The 20157-nt window shown below is 46.2% G+C and overlaps 1 protein-coding gene across 5 annotated transcripts in view; it reads left to right on the top strand.

Moving 5' to 3' along the window:
* Window positions 1-20157, top strand: part of LOC119176497 (A.superbus venom factor 1) — a 267863-nt gene that overhangs the window by 72307 nt on the left and 175399 nt on the right. For 4 of the 5 annotated variants that reach the window (XM_075877790.1, XM_075877791.1, XM_075877789.1 and 1 more), the window contains exons 10-13: window positions 4879-5034; window positions 5545-5673; window positions 14626-14697; window positions 15042-15236. In XM_075877790.1, coding sequence (XP_075733905.1) covers window positions 4879-5034; window positions 5545-5673; window positions 14626-14697; window positions 15042-15236 — 552 coding nt within the window. The remainder of the gene's footprint in view (window positions 1-4878; window positions 5035-5544; window positions 5674-14625; window positions 14698-15041; window positions 15237-20157) is intronic. The other variant, XM_075877793.1, reaches the window with a different exon arrangement.

Here is a 20157-nt window from a genome sequence, read left to right as displayed (position 1 = left end):
TTAATAGTAAGGAGCAGTGGGAGGCTGCTATGTGCAGCTCGGCGCCCGAGGTCCAGGACCAGATCTTGGTAATGGCCAAGAGGGTAGCGGAGACCTACGCTGGGTAGGCTCTGACACTCCACCACCGCACCTTTCGCTCTCGGGATGATTAAAGCTTTTCTCCTCCTCCTTTACGTCCTGCTGACCTCAGTTTCGCTCTACGAATGCACGACATTGGCCCGTCGACATCATTGGCTTACTGCAGCAGTTTTATTAAATAAACCAGTGCTATCACACTAGAAGTAGCCACCGGGGAAACGTCGTTGGTGCAAGTGGAAGCTCCACGACTTCAACAACGACCAGTCGTCGCGTGCTCACACGAAGCTAAAGGCAAATAACATTGCTGCTTTAGCACCGGCGCGCAATCTCTGACGCCATGCTTTAACTGCGTCATGCCGCATTACTTCGCTTGAGCACTTACAGACGGCAGCACAACCCTGCTTCACCAACAGAAAACACAGACTGAAAGAGAATGTGAGAAAGATATCAGGTGCGTTCGCGTGGTAGAACTAGTTGCCTGAATAAGCACCACCCAGTCGAGTTTTTGAATCTGACTGCTGCGTCAGTACTCAAAGCCTAGTGGATGAGTAAAGCAACATTGAGACGGTGTCCGTAAAAATCGAACGCGACGCACAGGTCTCCCTGCCTGCACGAGTGGGTGGCTTGTGGCCGGGCTACATGGAGAACGCTTGCGCACATCTGTTTTCTGCGTGCCCCTTACGGCCAATGTGAGCGAACTTGGGACGGGGCAGGGCGAAGAACGCCGCTCTCTGTGGTCAGTGTACTATGCCTATAGCTTAGTCGGTAGAGCACCTGACACTCTTCGTCGTTTCCCATTAAGTCGGAGGTTTGACGCCCAGCAGGGGAACTTTGTGTTGAATGTTTTTGCTTGCTCATTTGGTAGCGGTAATTAAACAAAGTGATATGTGTGACGGAAATACGTCAATAAAGTTTTGGTGGACCCTGACATAAAACAATTTTGTGTTAAAAGACCATCGATAGCGCTATTTATTGCAAGATTTACAGTATTAGTGATGGCCTAAAATCCTACATTTATGCGTAAAACTCTGGAACATTCTAGAACGTACACATAATCAAACGTTTCTTCAAAGGCATACGTGAGGCTATGTTTCCTGCGAAGAAAACTAGCAGGTGCAACAGCCGATGTGAAGCTTCCTGCTTACAAATCTTTTGTAAGTTCAGTTCTTGTGTACGCATCGGTGGTATGAATCCCTCGTCAAAATTATGTAAAGAAAGAAATCTAAAAAAAATTAAGAGGTACCATTTTTATGCTCCTGATATCGAAGGACAGAGTCTGTCACGGAAATTCTCAGTTCTTCTAGCCTGCATCTGTCAGACTCTCTAACAACATAATCATCTGGAATTTCCAAGTTTGACATCAGGGGTCTTTTAGAGGGGCGCTGCGACACAAATTAAACATGTTGTTTTCATCGCTTCTTCTCGAATGCACCAATATCGTTGCGCGACGGGAAACACAAAATAAAAGCTGTAATAATTTTATTTCTTTGGAGAAACCCCGCTGCTTTGAGACTAACGCGACACACAGCGGCTATTTTTGCGGTCCGAAGTGACGCTTAACCACGTGGGAGTGACTACATAGGTCGTACGTTTTTACTGGTTCAATGCGAAACATCACGTGTAATAATCATACGGTCTCAGATAGGCCACACTATTGTACACAAAAAACGATAAAATTTCTTCGTATACTGCCTCAGATACAAAAGGATTTCCGTCTTTAAAGGACCCCTCATGCTAAATTTGAAAACTTGAGATGCTTGTGTTGTTTGGTAGTCCTGCATGCGGGGCCACCTCTGACCGATTATTAGTGACGACCGTTCTCTGTTAGGTATTTTAATTTGGTTTTTAAAGAAGGAAGTGCTTGCTCATCCGAGTATTCAGCTCTAATCCACATTTTATGTGGTTTGGCGTAGACAGCGGCCCCTCTTGACGTTGCACAGGTCAAGCAAGTATTGTCAGCGTCAAAGAACATTAACGGGTCGCGCACAATACCCCGACTGGCACCCGGCAAGGACTACTGTTCGTCACCACTTTTGCTCTGTTTTTAATGTTTTCAAGGTGGTTTTTGTTGCTTACGACGGGAATTTTTTTCTTTTTTTCTGAAGGGGACCCGCTCAAAGCACTTACATCGTTTCAATTATTCCCCACCCGCAGTTCTTCATATATGAAAACAGCTCGTTCAGCGTCACCGGAGCTTCGACGCACATAGTCTCAAGTTCTGCGCCTCTGTGGGACGCTAGTTTCTTATGGTATTTAGGCAGGTGTTTCAAACTGACGCCAAATCATTCTATATTAACGACGCTATCATTAATTATACGACGCACAAAAGCATTTACGATTCATTATCGGCACTACCAGACCCAACAGTCGCAGGTTCCCTGCCGCGGCGGTCGCATTTTCATAGAAGCGCAAGGTAGAAACCCGTGTACTGTGTGTGTCAGTGCACGTGAAAGAACACCTGATGCCCAAATTTCCGGAGCCCTCACCTACGGCGTCTCACATAGCAATGTAGCTTTTTAGGACGTAAGACTTAAAATTATGGAAGCGCCTTCCTTCCTATATATATATATATATATATATATATATATATATATATATATATATGTGTGTGTGTGTGTGTGTGTGTGTGTGTGTGTGTGTGTATAGGTGGTTTGCTCATGGAAATCTAGCTGGCGCCACAACACAGAGGACGTTTTCCTACCGTGGCAGTCTTTCTGCTGTGGCCTTCTGCGGCACTGCTTAACATCCGCATTGCGTCGTCTGCTCAGCATCCCCGTAGCGTTGTGCGCACGAGAGTAAAATCCAAGCAGACGCCATGGGGACGCCGAGAAGACGATGCGATCCAGATGTTCAGCAGAGCTGCAGAAAATCAAGGCAGAAAGATTGCCATGGTAGGGAACGGTCAATATGGCGGCCCCTGAGGGAGCAGTTTCTTTCCGTCTAGATTTTACCACGTCGTCGTCCTGTGGTGTGTGACCCGTAAGTTCACAGCGTACGCGTTTATTTGCTTTATATTTATGTTCTTAAGCTTCGAGAACATTGTATTCAGCGACACTACGCTAGCAAAACGTGAGTACTCTATAGTCTGACGCCAGGCGCGACCGGCGCGACCAGCGTCCATCGGCGCGACCCAGCGGCCACCGGTGCGAAATGCGACATGCTGCATTTCGCACCGACGACGTTGCCCAGACAGCAACACGTCTGCCTCTCTTCGGGACGGAGGGACGCCGGGCGCGCTCAAAAGCACACGTGTCAAAGCAACGCAGCGTGGCGCGCGCCTGCGAGTATATGGCACGCAGATCTGCGCCTAGCGTGGCATCGCCAGCGTGACGCGACGAAACGAACGTCGGCGCGCGCGCACGCATGTTCACATCGAAGTGTAACCTCAGATATTTTCTATCTCAGTGCCCCAGCTACCGGTGCTTAGTGGTCATGGCACTGGTCCACAACTCTCCTGTTTCCATGGCACAGTGCCATGACACGTGGCACTGGGCGCAAGCCCGTGTTGTATCGCAGTAAGAGTAGTCTTGAGGGGCGATTGCTGGTGTGACTTGCAAGTTCCGCCTTATTGCACTTCCTGGCCCATGAAAATGGCTGCCATTTGTCTCGGTAATATTTGCTCAGTGAAAGCGACATGACGAAGTAGTTCACATTAATACCGCACAGGGCCGTCAGTTGAGTATCAGATAATAAAAACTAGTTGTCTCTGATTATGTATACCGTGCCCAGGGCCACAAAAATTAACGTAGCAAAGGCAAGCTGGGTGAGCTTGAATTCACGCACGTAGCACAAAGAAAGCTTAAGGTGCTCCGCCTAAAGTTTCGGCAGTGCCTTAGGTGACAACCTCAGGTAATGTACATTAGGTAGGTAACTGAACAGTGGCCGCAGGTTTCGCTTACAAATTTATGGTAAGAAGTGCACTAGGCGTGCACTTGTCTTCATCAGTAAACTACGTACGTACACCAACCAAATAAAGCCATAGTTTCAGACGTAGTCTCGTAGTCTCAGAAGCATCACTCGCTCAGCTGCGCTCAAGATGGTTGCCCGAGGCGATGCGGAGGCCGCGTCGTCGGCTCCCTGTCTAGGGGCCTTTGCGATAGGTTTTGGGACGGCACCTCACAAGGTATAAGTCGTCTACACTTGTAGCCTGCGTGCAATGAATAGCTGAAGTACTGGCGAGGCACCGAAACACGCTTGCCGAAGAGTGGCGCGTAGGGCGTGTATAGCAAAAGTCTAACAAAGTGCTTGATTGGGCTGGTTGGTGCTGCATGGTAGCACTTTCTTTGTCTACCATGTCAAAAATAACTGTCAGCAAAGTGCTCAATGCACATGTGCGATGAAGGCGTGGGGTGCTTTCCCTTTCTGAGTTTGACTATCCACTTCTTCTTGAGCTTCGGGTCCTTGAAATAGTTGTGAAAGCTAACGTCCTTTTCCTGGGTGTGTTTCCCGGGTGCCTTCACGGAACAACATAGAGGCACAAGAGAAATCGTTAACCATTGCGCAGCACTCGCCGCAGAGACAAGTGGCCGCAGTTTCAAGAAACAATACACAGTGCTTTGAAAATGAGCGTTAAAAGCGGACACCTACGGCTGTTAGAACAGCGTCGGCAGCCACCACACACAATATAACCAATTGAACTGCTTCGCTATCGAGTTTTACCACGATGGTGGTTTCTACCCGGCGCCGCGCCTCGAAAGCGCGCGAATTCTTGAAGTGACGTCATACAAGCGCGGTTCGCAGTGCGTGTACCATCGATCGCACAGCAGGCCAATAGCTACGCCATATATGCACCACATGCAGGTCGAACTGACGTACCTCAATGGAAACCCAGCTCGAGATGTACCAATGAAGATCTTACTGCCCTCGGGAAAAGCCGAAGAAGCAACGACTGGCAGTGACGGAGTGGTAACGTTCTTCATTCCCACCTCCAACAACGACGACATGCTTTCTATCGAGGTGAGAAACAATTCGCGTTCTTTGAAATACTGGGGCCATTGGAGGACCATAAACGTGTTCGCAAAAAAACAGTAAGTACAACACGGAATCTTTCATGGCTAGTCATTCGGAGAAAATTGAATATAATTCGACGACGTTAAAGAGCTTGTCTCACGAAAATTCTGGTGTCGGAGTCATTGGCGTAAATCATGGGGTGGTCAGGGAATTCCAGACACTATTTTTGTTGGCTCCAGGAAAAGTGGCACAAGGAAATTGTGATTCACGAAAGTTACAAGCTCCTGTGTCACAAACGTGCATTATACGTTGCTTTGTAGTTCACTTCATAAAAAAAATGAAAAACTCGAAGATGAGGCCTACTATTTGTCTCATGTGTTAACATGTGCACGTATGAAAAAAGTCAGATGCAAACCAAACCTAATTAACGCTAGTAAAGATTGTGGATGGCCATGCACCTGCTGTCATATAGTTGGTGATGCTCAGACATGTTGCTCCTCTGTCTTTTCCTATAAGGTGGCCACCAACGATCCGAGGTATTCATATGCGCACCAGGCACGAGAACGACTTGATCTGGAACCGTACGAAAGTGTTGCAAGCGGATTTATTGGGATCCAAAGAAAAGACCCGAAGAGCGTTGTTAAAGTAAGGTGTTTACATTTGTTTACTTGCTTCCATGGGTAGTAGCGTGGTCAGAAGAGTGGTCTGGACTCTGGATTCTACGGACTACCAGTCGGGGGCTTAGTGGTGCGGTAAACATCGTTTGTGGGCGTAAATTGAAAAGACACTACCAAGCGAAACATTTTTTTGGCGTTAGTAAAGGACAATTTCGCGATCCCGAAAACATCTAGCGCTCTTACCGCCACTTGACGCTTTGTAAACGAGAAAACGTACGAAAAGAAAATGCAGTTGAGATGCCACCTTAAGATTTCCGAATCAAATTCTATGGCGTAGAAAATTTTGAAGGCGTCTACTGGGTTCACATAGCATCTACTCGATAAAAATGAAGTAGTGCATTCTCATCAGGGGGCACCACAGACTTATAGCACACGAAGTTTTGGAAATTTTATCGAGCCAATGCCACAAAAATACGAAAAGTACATTTTGAAGCATGTTAATAAACGCGCTGAGATTCCGGCACGAAATTAAAATTGAAGCTTCTTTGATTTTCTCCGCTAAGAATGAACTTATGACGGTGAAATATATGTCATTAAAGTTTTCAGAGGGTAGTTTATCAATCTAAACCAACTCAATGTTTCGTTTAGTGTCCCTTTAAGACACGCTAAGAAAGGACGACGCGCACACGAAGCGTTGTGCGTGCGCGTGCCGTGTGTGCGTGCGTGCGTGTGTGTGTGTGTGTGTGTGTTTGTGTGTGTGTTACTATTCTCTTCAGCCGCATCAGTTTCACATTCGTGTACTTTCAAGCGCATATTAGAAAACACAAAAGCCCGAAAAAATACGTCTTGCTTTCCATTGGGCAAACCGCACAATAGCTATGAAGACAGACACATTAATGAGCAGAAAGCCCTGGAACATGGACACCCCAAGCTTCTATAGACCAGAGAGAACCTATCTGCGCCCAGGCGCCTGGGCTCCCAGGCATACCCTCACACTCAGACGGAATTTCGTTAGAACTGTACTACAAAGGTGTGTATCTGTTGCACCTAACACGACTAGCGGGGTTTCTGTTACTTTAAAATACGAGAAAGCACCTATTCACGCCGCTCCCGCTCCCAAGTTCTCTGGCACCACTACGTTGTCTTTACAAGCAAAAACAGTCAGCGCAAGAGGAAGATATTGCTCAGCATTGTCTGGGACGATCACAGCACGATATGGGAATCGTGCCAGGTGTTCCCAAGTTGCACAGATTTTTAACCGCAACAATAAACGTCGAGCTACACCACCAGCGGAAGATAGCAATCAACATGAAGAAATTCCACCCGCATCTTCTCGCCGGGAGTGCTCGAATAAATGCGTCGCAGAGTGGTGGGTGTATCGCGTGAATGTTGCGTAATTGAGTGTGGTTTGGGATGCGTAATTGTTATGTCGTCTTGATTAGTCTTCTTTATTAAATGAAGGAGAAGCGTACCTAAACGAGTGGTGAGACGATGATATGCGATCCAGTGTTTACATATACGGGGTGGCAGTGAACGGTTTTGCGGCTCGAGCCGTCGGTTTTTACTAGTAGACGCTGCCGGCGTCGGCCATGTGAGTCGAGAAAAAGAAAGAGGGGGGGGGGGCAGCAAACATTTCGCACGAAACGCAAGAGCGGCACGATACACGAGGCGCAAGCATGCGCAGTAGGGGTGTGGACATCACCACTGACACACGACGCTTAACATAGTGCGACTAAGAAATGCTCCGCATTTAAAAAATCACCGCCATATCCACAAAGTGAGGGATGTTAGACGAGCTTGTTCGGAGGGGAACGGGGCGCTTCCTGGCGAGACCATTTCTGTTAACGAGCCGGCGCATGATGTCTACGTCGAAGGCACTGTTTTCAGGCTCGTTCTACGGCCGGCACTGCTCAGTGTCGACCATGTCAACCACCTGTCCCATAATGCCATACTGGCCACTGCTGTGAGTCAAATGCCTGCCTCTTATAAATGGCAGGCGTGGAGCTATCACGCGCTTTTCGACGGGGTTGAGAGCAGGCAGGTGAGCGGGGGGGGGGGGCTTGGTAGGATGACGATAGCTTTGCGTAACACTCATCGTAGGAACTTGTCACGTACTGTCATGCCTACGATGCGACGAGAACGAAGTAGACGTAGTCACGAGGAGGCGAGCGTGTGGGCCATCGAAAACTGGCGTCTTGGGTGGCGGATGATTGATTTGTGGGGTTTAATGTCCCAAAACCACCATAGGATTATGAAAGACGCCGTAGTGGAGGGCTCTGGAAATTTCGACCACCTGGGGTTCTTCAAATGGACACTAAAGTCAACAATTAAGTTGACGTTGATTGTTGAAATGAAAATCCAGAAACCACGTAGTGTTACTTTTGTGCCAAGGAAGGGCCTATTTTGAAACAAAATCACGTTTTAGTGGTCCGCATCAGGTAAGCGCACTTCAAATTACCCGCCTCAAGAAGCGGACCAACCGGTCCGTCTTACGTCACTGTCCGAGTACGACGTTGCTCGGCTTTAGTGCGATAGTAGCAGCAGACCGAAAGCAGGGGGAGACACAGCAGCAAAAACGGCCAGTGATCAATTTCCCTCCATTGGCTCCGAGATTGCAGACGCTTTTGTTTCAACTGCGCCCCGCAAGATGGCACCGCCTGACCCGTGTCACCGCGCGAAAATTGAATTTTTGAACCGCTCACGCAATTCGGCATAGTAACGTCCGGCGGTTCTTTTTTCCATGAATCAAACAGAAAAGAACAAGTAGCATTTTATTGCGTGTCTTGATGCACGCAAAGTTCTTTATTTAGTGCAGTCAGATCGATTACTAGTGATTAACTAGGCGGTCCGTCTGATGTCATCGGGATTATTTTGAAAATGTCCTACTGCGGCGCTTGTGTTTTTGTACATTTACCCTTATTTCTCGTAAGTAAGGCACTGTTGTCGATAATATTGTCGTTTTAGGGGTTGTCATACATTGAGCTTTCACTGTGACGTAAAATATTATTTGAATTTAGTATTCATTTAACATGCACCCAAATCTGAGTACACAGACCTACAACATCTCCACCTCCATCGGAAATGCAGCCGCTACAGCCGGGATTCGATTGCGTGACCTGGGGGTCAGCAGCAGAGTACTTTAGCCACAAGACCACCGTGGCGCGGCGACGTCTATGGTGGCGGCGCGCCATCTAGTGAACATTGTTGGAATCACCGGAGAAGACGTCATGAGCGGCGATCGGAGAAGTGTACACTGGCAACAGTGGTGTACACGTCGGACGCCGCCGCCGCCGGACAAGGCGCGAGCATAAGAAGCTTGTCGAGCAAGCTCCTAAAACTATGAGCCCCAGTAAACGTATACTAGTTATTGCACTGACAGCGTGTGTTCAAGCATGACGCCAGCTACTTCGCTTTGCAACAGTAATATGCATGTAGTATGCGTGTAGTTTGTGGCACCAAATCATTGACGTACTCTTTCGGAGGCCGCATGCTGCCACTAACAGGAGATATTACAACTCGCGCATACATGTACACCCTGCGCATGTTGAGTACATATGTAGCGGTGTAATATCGCGATGCAGAGAAACGTGAACAGCTCAAAGCTCGGCTTCCGACTCAGTCAAACTGCAAAATTTATTTATTTATTTATTTATTTATTTACAGTACCTTACAGAGCTCTCGAGGGGCATTGTGTAAGGGGGGCGGTACAGATAATATGTTAGAAAAATACATATACGTAATATCTACACATACATAGGCAAATAATGAATATGATAGAAAATGCAGTTCTACTTATGAACATGTAAGCAAAATACAAACTAGAAAAGTGAGTTACAGTAAGTGAAGGTGAAATACAAAAAAACTATTATGACAGTAACTACAACCTAGCAATAGTGCAAAAACATCGGCAACAGTCCTATAAACACTGATGATTACGAAGATGCGATAGAGCAGTTTTTGGTGCATAAGTATTTTTTAAGAGTATGATAGAACTTCGTGTGGTCTTGTTCTGACGCAAGATCATCTGGCAAATCATTCCACAAACGAATAGCTCGTGGAAGAGCCGACTGGTTGAATGCGTTAGTATTGCCGTACATGCGTGATAAGCTAAAGGTGTTATGTAGTCTGCTCGAAGTTCGATGTGCTAGATTAAGGTGAACAGATGGCATCATGCTGGTGTGGATGAGTTTGTGAAATAGTGATAAAAGTGAAATGTCGCGGCGAATTTTCAGTGGTTCGAGTGCAAGGCTATGTTTAATCTGTGTTACGCTGGACGGGTAGCTGTGATTACGCGCTATGAATCGACTAGCTCTGTTCTGTATACATTCTAACTTATCTATGAGGTATTGTTGATATGGGGACCAAATGGAAGATGTGAACTCCAGTTGAGGACGGATTAGAGCAAGATAAGCCAGCCAAAGCGTGAAATGCTTTGAATGTCGCTATTTGAATATGTGCTTTCAGCCGGCGTCATTGCAGCGCAATAAAATCATGCTCTGGCTTGCACTAGCGCACTGCGTGTGTTTTGTGATTGCCAGACACGACCGGCAAGCGAATAAACACATGCTGTTCATGAGCGCAAGGCGGAGCGGGCTTTTAGGGCTATGGAGACGCCGGCTGAAGGCACATGTTTTGCCTGGTGACAGTCAAGGCATGTCGCCGTTTATTTATTTATTTATTTATTTATTTATTTATTTATTTGTACATATACCTACAGCGCCCTCTGGGGGCATTGTTGTAGGGTGGTTTACAAATTCAAAGTACATTTAAATCAGTGGGGACAAGTTGAATTGCACGGCACTCAAAAAATAAAAACAAATCAAAAACACCTAAATCACAGCATACAATATCGTTATGTGACCACATACTCCTTTAAAAGGGAAGGAAATGCTGTGGAAGGGGCGGTCACAATGTTTTTTGGAAGACCGTTTCATTCGTGAATAGTTTTAGGAAAAAAAGTATTTGCATACGTTGATGTTCGGCACATATATTCACATACTTTCAAAGGATGGTCCAGTCGTGATGAGATGTATGTTGGTGGTCTGATGTATTTGCCTTTATCGATCCCAGTTTTGTCGCTTGTTAGGTTGTAGAAAAGACATAGCCTGATATATTTACGCCTAGAGGAAAGTAACAGCCAACCAAGTGAACTAACAATTTCGCTAGACCTTCTGGTGAAGTCGTCATCACCCGTCACAAATCGGGCGGCTCGTTTCTGAATGCGCTCCAATGCACCAATATTTAACTTTGCGGCCGGGTCCCAGGCAGTGCAAGCATATTCTAAAATCGGGCAACTGAGTCGATAGCAATGCTTACCGCTATTTACGTTTTTTTTTTCATCGTGATAGTACGTACTTGGTCAAGTTGCTTCCGCAAACTACACTTAATGCGTAGAGGGTATGCGGTGGATTGACTGAGTGCGAGACAAGACCTCCATGCGGCATAGTTTATTTTCCGTCTGCCGAGCGACGGTGGCACTTGAGTGTGGGCCGCCGCCACGAGAGGGGGAGGAAAGAGAGGAGGAGGAAAGCGTACAAGGGAAAATGTACCGTGTAAGAGATAACACACAGAGTAAAATTGAGAGCTCATAGTTCATTTTACGTGGGGGTGTGGAGGTGCGTGTTCCGACGCTCACCACAAATGCATGTGCTAGAGATATTTCAGACTGTCGAGGAAGGTCGTCTCGACGTTTCTCAAGAAAACAGCACAAACTTCCAAGAGTTTAAAAGCACGAAACATATGCCGGACTCAGCTTGGGGAGTTTCACGTTTGAATTGTGGAACGTGGCAGTTCGGGTTGTGCTTCGCCGCGCTTGTGACCCGAAGCGTGACGTGCTGCCTAAATATCTCGGCACACAATAAAATTGCTGATGATTTGAATTGATTTATTTGTGGGGTGAACGTCCCAAAACCACCATATGGTTATGAGAGACGCCATAGTGGAGGGCTCCGAAAACTTCGACCACCAGGGGTTCTTTAACGTGCACCGAAATCTGAGTACACGGGCTTACAACATATCCGCCTCCATCAGAAATGCAGCTTCCACAGCCGAGATTTGATCCCGTGACCAGCGGGTCAGTAGCCGAGTACCTTAGCCACTATAGACCACCGTGGCGAGGCCATTGAAATCACTGTGTTTTAATGTATACTCAGGTGCAAGTCCCGAAGAAAGTGGCTTTTCACCGTTAAAGGACCCCCTCCAGTCATTGGCGTCACCATGTTATCGTGAAGCGGCCGACCACACCAACGTTACCAGACCAAACTGCACTAACTAGGCAGCGCTTGGACCCAGGATTTCATGAATGTGTCCACGCCGGGAAGTAGTTCCTCAGAATTACGCCTTATCTTTGAGCGAATATTATGGCGATCGTTGTTACCGAACACTGCATGCACACAACGCACAAACATGTCTTTTAATGCAATTCAAATAATTGGGAACCGTACGAAAGTCAGCTTGCTAGAGCGCGATCTCACTGACGCTAGTGGATTATCGCAGCATTGGAGGCGGCCATATTGATTTAGATCCGAAAGCGCGCAAGAACCCGCTTTTTCATTCCTCGTGTGACAGCGGCGCAAAGGCAGTCAGACGCGACGTCACAATAACACGGCGACGCCATTGGCTGGACGGGAGTCCTTTGACGGCGAAAAGCCATTTTCTTTTTTTTATTTGTAGTCAAGGGTAGGGTGCGAACTGTGCATAGCTATGTTGTTTTTTCGGGGCTTAATACTAACAGCGTCTTGAAAACTCCGAAGAGCCATGCTTTTATAAAGATAAATGTCCCGTGATTGCCAAATGGTATCTTGTGGGAGTACCCCCATGCAGGCAAGCAAACTAGTCACGTGATCAGTTGGCAAGCCTACATGTGGGGGGGGGGATGAAAGCGGAAATAATAGGTGAGATAGCGAAGAAAGATCCGAGTAAGAAAATTAAGAGCTGAACAGTTGGTGTAATGAGCACACACAAAGCTAACACGGGAAGGTAGTTCATAGATTTTCATGAAGTCGGGTTGACTTCAAATAACACAATATGGGTTTTGTGGGGTTATGCATGTACGAAATTATGGGACAAAGTCTAAGATCTTGTATTATGGCAATGATCTCGCATCAAGACCACAGAGTTTGGCTTCTAGAACGCGTGGTTGAGTTTGGTGGTATGGACAGCGGCATAGAACGTGCTCTTTCGTCTCCTCACCGTCGCAACAGTTGTACGCCGCACTGTCGGCCACTCGAATAATACAAGAATATGCGTTCGTAAATGCCGCATCCAACCACATGGGGCACGCAAAGTTGCATTGCGACAGGGAAGTCCGGGTGGCAAACAGAGTCGCTAATTAGGGTCAATGAAACTCAAGCAGTAGCTGCAATAACCTCATGTATTCTTTTGTAAAAGTGTCACGTGGCAGGCAAGGGATTGAAGTTGTCGCACAGCGTTTAATCTAAGTATAAGCAAGACTTCCGCGCAGCTACTGAAAATCAGTGTCTACGTTTGTAGACGAGGCCTTTCCGAGCGAGCTTACTTTTATAGCACATAGCACTCCTCGGCTAATCGGCATAAGCACGCGACATGAAAAAGGAAGGTCACTAAACAGGCTGGCACTGAAGTTTTGCAACAGAGCTGCGATACTCAAGGTTTGACATATGACGTAGAAAGAAAATTAGCATCATTCTGAAACGGCATGCGCTCCCTTCGTCTTCTTCTTCCTGTTTCTTCTGCGTGCGCCGATTTGTTCAAAAACGTGCGCTGATTTCTCCAGTGTATAACTCTGATGGGCGAGAAAACGACATAAAGGAGAGATAAGTAAAGTACAAGTGGTTGGCGAAAACAACTTTTTTGTCAGGGAGAGATTCGAGTTAGCGCACTCATGATCCAAAAGCCAGCGTCATAACCACTCGGCTTTCCAGCCACGTATCCAGAGCATATAATGTTTAACATAGTATAGTATATGATGGCACAGTATAGTATATTACTATAGTATAGTATAGTATAGTATAGTATAGTATACCAAGGAGTTAGGAAATGGACGTGAGGGTGATAAAGATGGAAAAGAAGAGGAAGAAAGAAAAGCAGTCAGTGATACAATAAAAGAATAGGACAGAAAAGCGGAAGAAATAGAAAGAGAAAGAAAGAGATAAAAAGGAAAGACACAAACATATATAGAAAAAAGAGAAAAAAAAACAGCCATGTACAGTGCATGCAGTATAACAAGGGGTGGGAAAGAGAGAGGAAGTTAAAACCAAGCCAGAGCCAGCTCTGCTGTGACACAGCTGCCCATCAGTTTTGCTGTGACCTACTTTGGGCAATTTAATGCAAGCTGCGATAATTGTTTTACGAGATTTCGAAATTCATAATGGTGACACATTTGATGCCGATGTGTTGAATGATGAATGTGTCGAACAAGATTTGGAGCATATGACAGTGCGATTTACTTTGATTTTTGGCGCTTGGAAATATTTCTACCACTTTATATGCGACAGGATATCTTATATTTCTTTGTCCTAACGGGAAGAAATAATGTGCATATGCATATCCGAGTCCTATATGCCACTGTTGACTTACGTGGCTAGACAAGGGCTCCTGTATAATTTTTCTTTTTCGTGTGTGCGTTTTGCGGTGCACTGATAAACTTTCACCGTGACACATAGCCCTTTGCTGCACCTATTTTAGCGTCGATTACGTTTTCAATGAATCAGTTGTGAGTCTGTGCATGTTTGTCTCGTTTTGTTCCTTCTTTGTGTCCCGTCTGCTACGCAGTTTGCTAAAGATAATTCAGAATTACGCGTTAATTTTCATAACAAAGTTATGATCAATTTTCGGAAACAAAGCAACCTTCTCTAGATGAAGTTAATCCTTCGTTGTGGGTGCTTTTTTTTTTTCAAAAGCCTCTTTTGCGCCATATTCAAAGTGTATTTGAAGCGTATGTTTCACAGAACAAATGGTCTAAAATGCCATCATGCTCTAAAAGAACTGCCCTTTCTTTCAGGCAAATGAATTGTACGAAGCTGCTTTGTTCACAAATCGCGTCGACAAAATTACTTCCTCAGTCTACTACGCGGTGAGATGTTTTCTTTTTCTTATAAATCTGTACAGCTTATCTCTTTGTCCTTCATATATAAACTGCACTGAGTCTGAAAATGTATAAATAATAAAGCAAGCGTATGCGCCTAAATTAATGGAGTGTATTTTCATGCATTTCCCTTCCTATTTTATGCAGTAACTATCCATGCATACGTATATAACTTCCATATTTTTAAAGCGTATGCGAGGTAGAAGATGAACATTTTTAGAGCAATTAACACCTAAAGAAAAATTCTTTTGTCACTGACTTAAAACTTCAGTCTGGTTAGCTTTTTAAAGTTGTCATTCAAATGGCTTCATTAAGTTTGGTTATTTCTACAGGTTCTGTCCAAGGGGAGGGTACAGCAGGTCAAGAAGCTGCATATAGGAAAAAGAATCGAGGAAAACATAGTAATTCGTGTCACGCCTGAGATGACGCCAAGCTTCCGAGTGGTGGCATTCGCAGTGCTTGATGGACACGTCGTTACAGACTCCATTTACGTGAACGTCGAGCCAGCGTGCACGCATACATCTCATGTAAGTGCAGTGGTTGTGCATCGCTTATTTTTCAGCAACTGAGCTCGAGCCGAATTTAGTCTATACAACAGCAGCAGGTTTCGCCCGCAGATGCGAAAGCGTAAAGTAAGATCATAGCCAAGAGAAAGATGAACGAAACTGTGTGCATTGTGTGCATGTATGTCTGTCCAGCCATAACCATAATGTGATGATTGACAAGTAATGCGAAACATAAACCCAAAAATGAGAGCCGATCTGTGACAAGGCCATTTTCGGCCTGTCGAGTGAGAAGGCCGAAGTGCACCGGCCATGCATCGCAGGTCGCACAACAGCAGCTCGGTTTATTGACAGTTCGCACGTGACCTCATGGACGCACAACATGGCTCCAAACGACAGCCTTGATGACGTCGAGGCCGTATTATCACGTGGCGATTAACTTTCGTCGGTGTGTTAAAGTTGCCACCGGAATGTTATAGGGGGCTCTGTGCATGAATAAACGAACCAGCATATCACGCACTGAAAACCGCAACGCGACATCGCCAAGCGCGCGCCGCCATGTTGGTTGTCCAACATCGATGTGCGAGGGACGTCGGTGCAAGCCATATATTCCTTTGTTACTGAATTTGACCTAACCACCAGCACGTGTGGCACTTGTTGCGTGTGTTTGCTTTTATTCATGGACGAGCACGTCCTAACGGCTGCCTGGTAGAACTTGACCAAAGAAACAAACATTAAGATTTTCCGGTCAACAAGTTCATCGCCCCTTTTTTACCCTTGCCTCTAATGTTCAACGTATAATATTTATTCTTAGACTGACTCAGAGTCAGAAAATCCGAATATTTGTCATCACCTGTTTGCAAACACTTAAAAACGGTTTGATGCGGGTGCTTAGAATAAGAGCTGTTTTCACTGCACCATTGAAGTATGAAAAAGCATTCGCAATGATGCGCAAAAATAATCGCTTTGCGCATGACTAACGGCACGCCAACTTCTTCATACATTGTACTTCGGGGTAGTTTACAAATTGTCCTTGATCGATGGAAGCCTACACAAAGGACCATAGGCGTGCGCACAGAACGTGGGTGGGGGGGGGGGGGGCTCTCTATTCACCCTAGAGGGGAGGGGGCGTAAAGCCAGCCCTATAGAGTTACATAACAGGGAGGGGGCGCTGAGTCCGCCCAACATTGACATAATAGAGAAGTGGACACAGCAACGGACCCCCCCCCCCCCCCCCCTCCCAAAGTGGAACTCTGCGTACGCTTATGGATAGGACAGACGCAAGGGCTTGGTAGCATGTAGCCAGGTGGTCCGTACGAGGTACCAGGGGGCACCTCTATACTCATTGTAGACGTTGCGGTTGGGTGCCAAGTTAAAAGGCGCGGTCTTCCTGCGCAAAGCGAAAAACGCCAGGCCTGCGCCGAAGGCGCAGCACAGTCACAGCGAAAGCTAGAAAAGCGGCCTTTCAGAGGCTGTTTTAAACACTCACTGGGTAACTGCTGCAAGCAAACTTGCTTGATGCCCACTACGGCATTATTAATAAAAATTTTAGGGTGGTAGGACGGCGTTCGCTATTCTATTTTTTGTCCCTCTTCTGAGAAGCGTGGTATCCGCTAAACTATTGCAAGGAATATCGTGCCATGCAGTGGATCATGGCTATGAGGAATTATGCCTAAAGTGAGCATGCACCGCAGGTAATCGGTTATCAAGAACAAGCTTTTGTTATGGGTTGGAGCTTTGGACGACCCACTCGTTACGCTATTTGCATTGTGCGACGACTTCTTGTTCTTTTGCTATTTTAAAACGATTTATAAATCGTATTAACACGATTTCTTTACCGACATCAAGCCTGCCTAAGGCAAGTTTGCCAACAAGTCACAAGCACCAGAGTAGCTGAGGAGAAAGACGAAGACGCCGTTCGGAACGCCCCCCCCCCCCCCCCCTTAAACCTGTGTCTACACAGAGCTGGTCAGACAATATCACCCCTCTGCGCATTCTACGGAGAAATGGAATCAATAGAACATTACTTTTTGTATTGTCGCCGATACGCTATACTTCGAAAAAGGCTTCTAGTTATTTCATTTCTGAAAATAGGCGTTAGATTGATGGCGGAAACTGCACTAAGCTTTGGTGCCTCAGTTTTGGGACATTGCCACAGAGATGCTTTCAATGCCGTTTGCGATTATATTCAGGCATCCAAACGTATACCTTTGGGATCTTCAACCAAATAATTATTATTTGTTAGCCCCAAAAATTCTAAATGATGAGGTGAAGTAAACGCAGCTGGGTGATAATCACAACACCTGAAATCTCAAAATTTTCTCAACTTGACATTTTCATTTTTTTCTTTCTTCGTTTGCTCTCTTTTTATGTGGTTCTCCTTACATTAGTCATATTATAATACAAATTCATTACACATAGTTATAATGCCCACAGAAAAAAATGCAGTACGCTTTCTTGGCCAATCCCCCTGAGTGGGTGTGAGCCATGAGTCCAGGGAAACAAACAAACGAACGGTTGTGTTTTTGGTGTTCTCCGCCACAAAGGATCAATCGGCTTCAACCCGAGACACTGCTCAGGTTTTTACTAGCAGTAATGAATACCGCATCATCCTGTACCGTCTTCCCAGTGGTAAGCTCGTCGCTTCCTCTGTTTTTCTGCATGCAGACCTTGCTGGTCGTCCATACCGAGTGCAGGAGTTTCGAGATGCCTGCCGTAATATCATAGACCTTAGAGATGTAACCTCGATGGGACAGTTTCAAATGTCCCATGTTTTAATGGTGACTTGCAGGACAACGCTACAGGGAAAACGAAGCTTGTAAGCTGCGGTGAATTCTTCGTTCGAAATCGAAGGTGTGTTGTGATAGACCCTGAGCCCACGGAAGTTAAAATGAAGTTATTATAGCTCCCTGAGTATCTAGGAGATATCAAGGTGCATGAAAACCTGCAGTCATTCGGAAAGATAAGTAAAAACAGCGGAAACTTGGGGAGTGTCTGAGATGGAACAGATGCGCACCCTTAACCAAGGTGTCATATTCACACTCGCGGATGAAGTCCGTGTTTGCGACATCTCACACCTACTCTCGGTTTGCGGTCTACAAAGCCTCGTGCTCATTCCCGGCAGACCACCATTATGCCTGCGCTGCAACAGAGTAGGACACATTCGTCGTCACGGCCGGACACCGCGCTGCGAGGATTGTCGATGGTTTGAACACACGGCTGAAGAATGTGTGGCGACGTGTGCCAACAAATTGTGCCATCGCATACGACCACCTGATGACGCTTTGCAAGAAGAAGTTGTGGATGCAACGGAAGTCCTTGAAGCAACTGGCGACCTTCCACGTTCCGTAGTTGTTGAACCCTGTGCTGCCAAGAAAGCCTCGGACGAAGCTAATGACTGGGATGTAGCGGAGACATCCGAACAAGCATCGAAAGAAGATGGTGCGAAAGTCAGTGGTGAAAAGCAGGTGGTCCCTTTATCTGGGTCGGAAGACACTCGTAAAGAAAGCCTCGAACGAAGGGTTGATAATGAGGCACTAGATACGGAGATGACTGCTAAAAATGTGCAAGAATGCACCGATGCCTTCATATAAGTAAACGCCGAGCATCACCCAACTCCGCGACAAGCGAGCAAAGCGACTCGACTGCATGTCCTCGTCAGTCACACCGTCGCAAGATATCACAGCCAGCAAGAAAGTGCAGACTCTCAAGATTAAGCAAGCCGGGTACTGGTAACAAGGTGCATTCACACACCCTTCTCCACCAGACCGGCTGATGCAACTCTAAAGAAGATACAGACACCATGGCGCTGCCCCAGAGAGTTACTTTTGCAACGGTCAACGTATGTCAACTACGATCCAAGCAGAAACAGGTGCAGCTCCGCCGGTGGCTTTTCAGCCGACATCTCGATTTCGTCTCCGTTCAAGAAACGAAGATCGAGAGTGTAGAGTATACAGAGAGGGCTTTGCGGCCTTCTCTCTGTATTTTATGCATTTGTGTCGTATGCCGTGGGTCTTTCGGCGGGCTGCCTTCTGTTTGTCAGAAAGAGTTTACCGTATTCATCCATAGCATATAGTTTTGACCAAGAAGGGCGGCTGATACAATGTGATTTCGTGTTGTATGGCTTGCCGTGGCGCCTAATCAACGTGTATGCATTTAGCGATGCACTACGGCGCACTAGTTTTTTTGAAAGTTTGGCTACCTTGTTACATCCTGACCATAACATTGTGCTCATGGGTGATATCAACTATGCCTGCAATCCATCCGAGTGTACTAGGCTTAGTCGCAATGACAGGAGTGCTGAAGTACTCTTGCTTATAGTTGAAAATGCGGGACTAGTTGGTATAGGATCATTAAACAACCCGCCCTCGTATACGCATGCACAAGGAAGTACACATACGTGCCTTGATCGCACTAACATTTCAGCACCACTTATTTCCCGCGACGTGTCATGCACAACAGTGCCTATTTTCTTTTAAGATCGCTGCATTGTTGTGGGTCAGATAGGTAGCAACTTGCGATCTAACTTCAGACTACAATGGGCACTTTGGAAACTCAACTCCTCAATTATGAGCGACCAGGAGTTTACTGCACGCGTCCACGTAGCACTGAGGAACTGTTTGTCGGCTGACATGCCTTTGTTCGCCTCTTGGGAATTATTCAAATAAGAAGTTCGGGCAATAGCTATAGAAATTGGATCTGTGAGGGGCTTCTACAGAAAATTATAACAAAGCATGCTAAAGAAAAATTTTCAAAATCTATATGAATTTGAGCGTGAGGCGCCCGGTCGCTATACAGCCTAAATCGCTAACGCAAAAAATGCACTCCAGAGGTATGACGCTTTACGTTACAGAGGTGCCCGTGTTCGATCCCGCAATACTCGTATTTTGCATTCAGAAGAGCCCACACGTCAAGCCTTAATCAATGAATATCGTGACGCTAAAAT

Source organism: Rhipicephalus microplus, chromosome X (assembly GCF_043290135.1).
Source record: "Rhipicephalus microplus isolate Deutch F79 chromosome X, USDA_Rmic, whole genome shotgun sequence".
NCBI lineage: Eukaryota > Metazoa > Arthropoda > Arachnida > Ixodida > Ixodidae > Rhipicephalus > Rhipicephalus microplus.
Note: the sequence above shows the minus strand (reverse complement) of the source record. Positions and strands in the feature narration are given on the sequence as shown.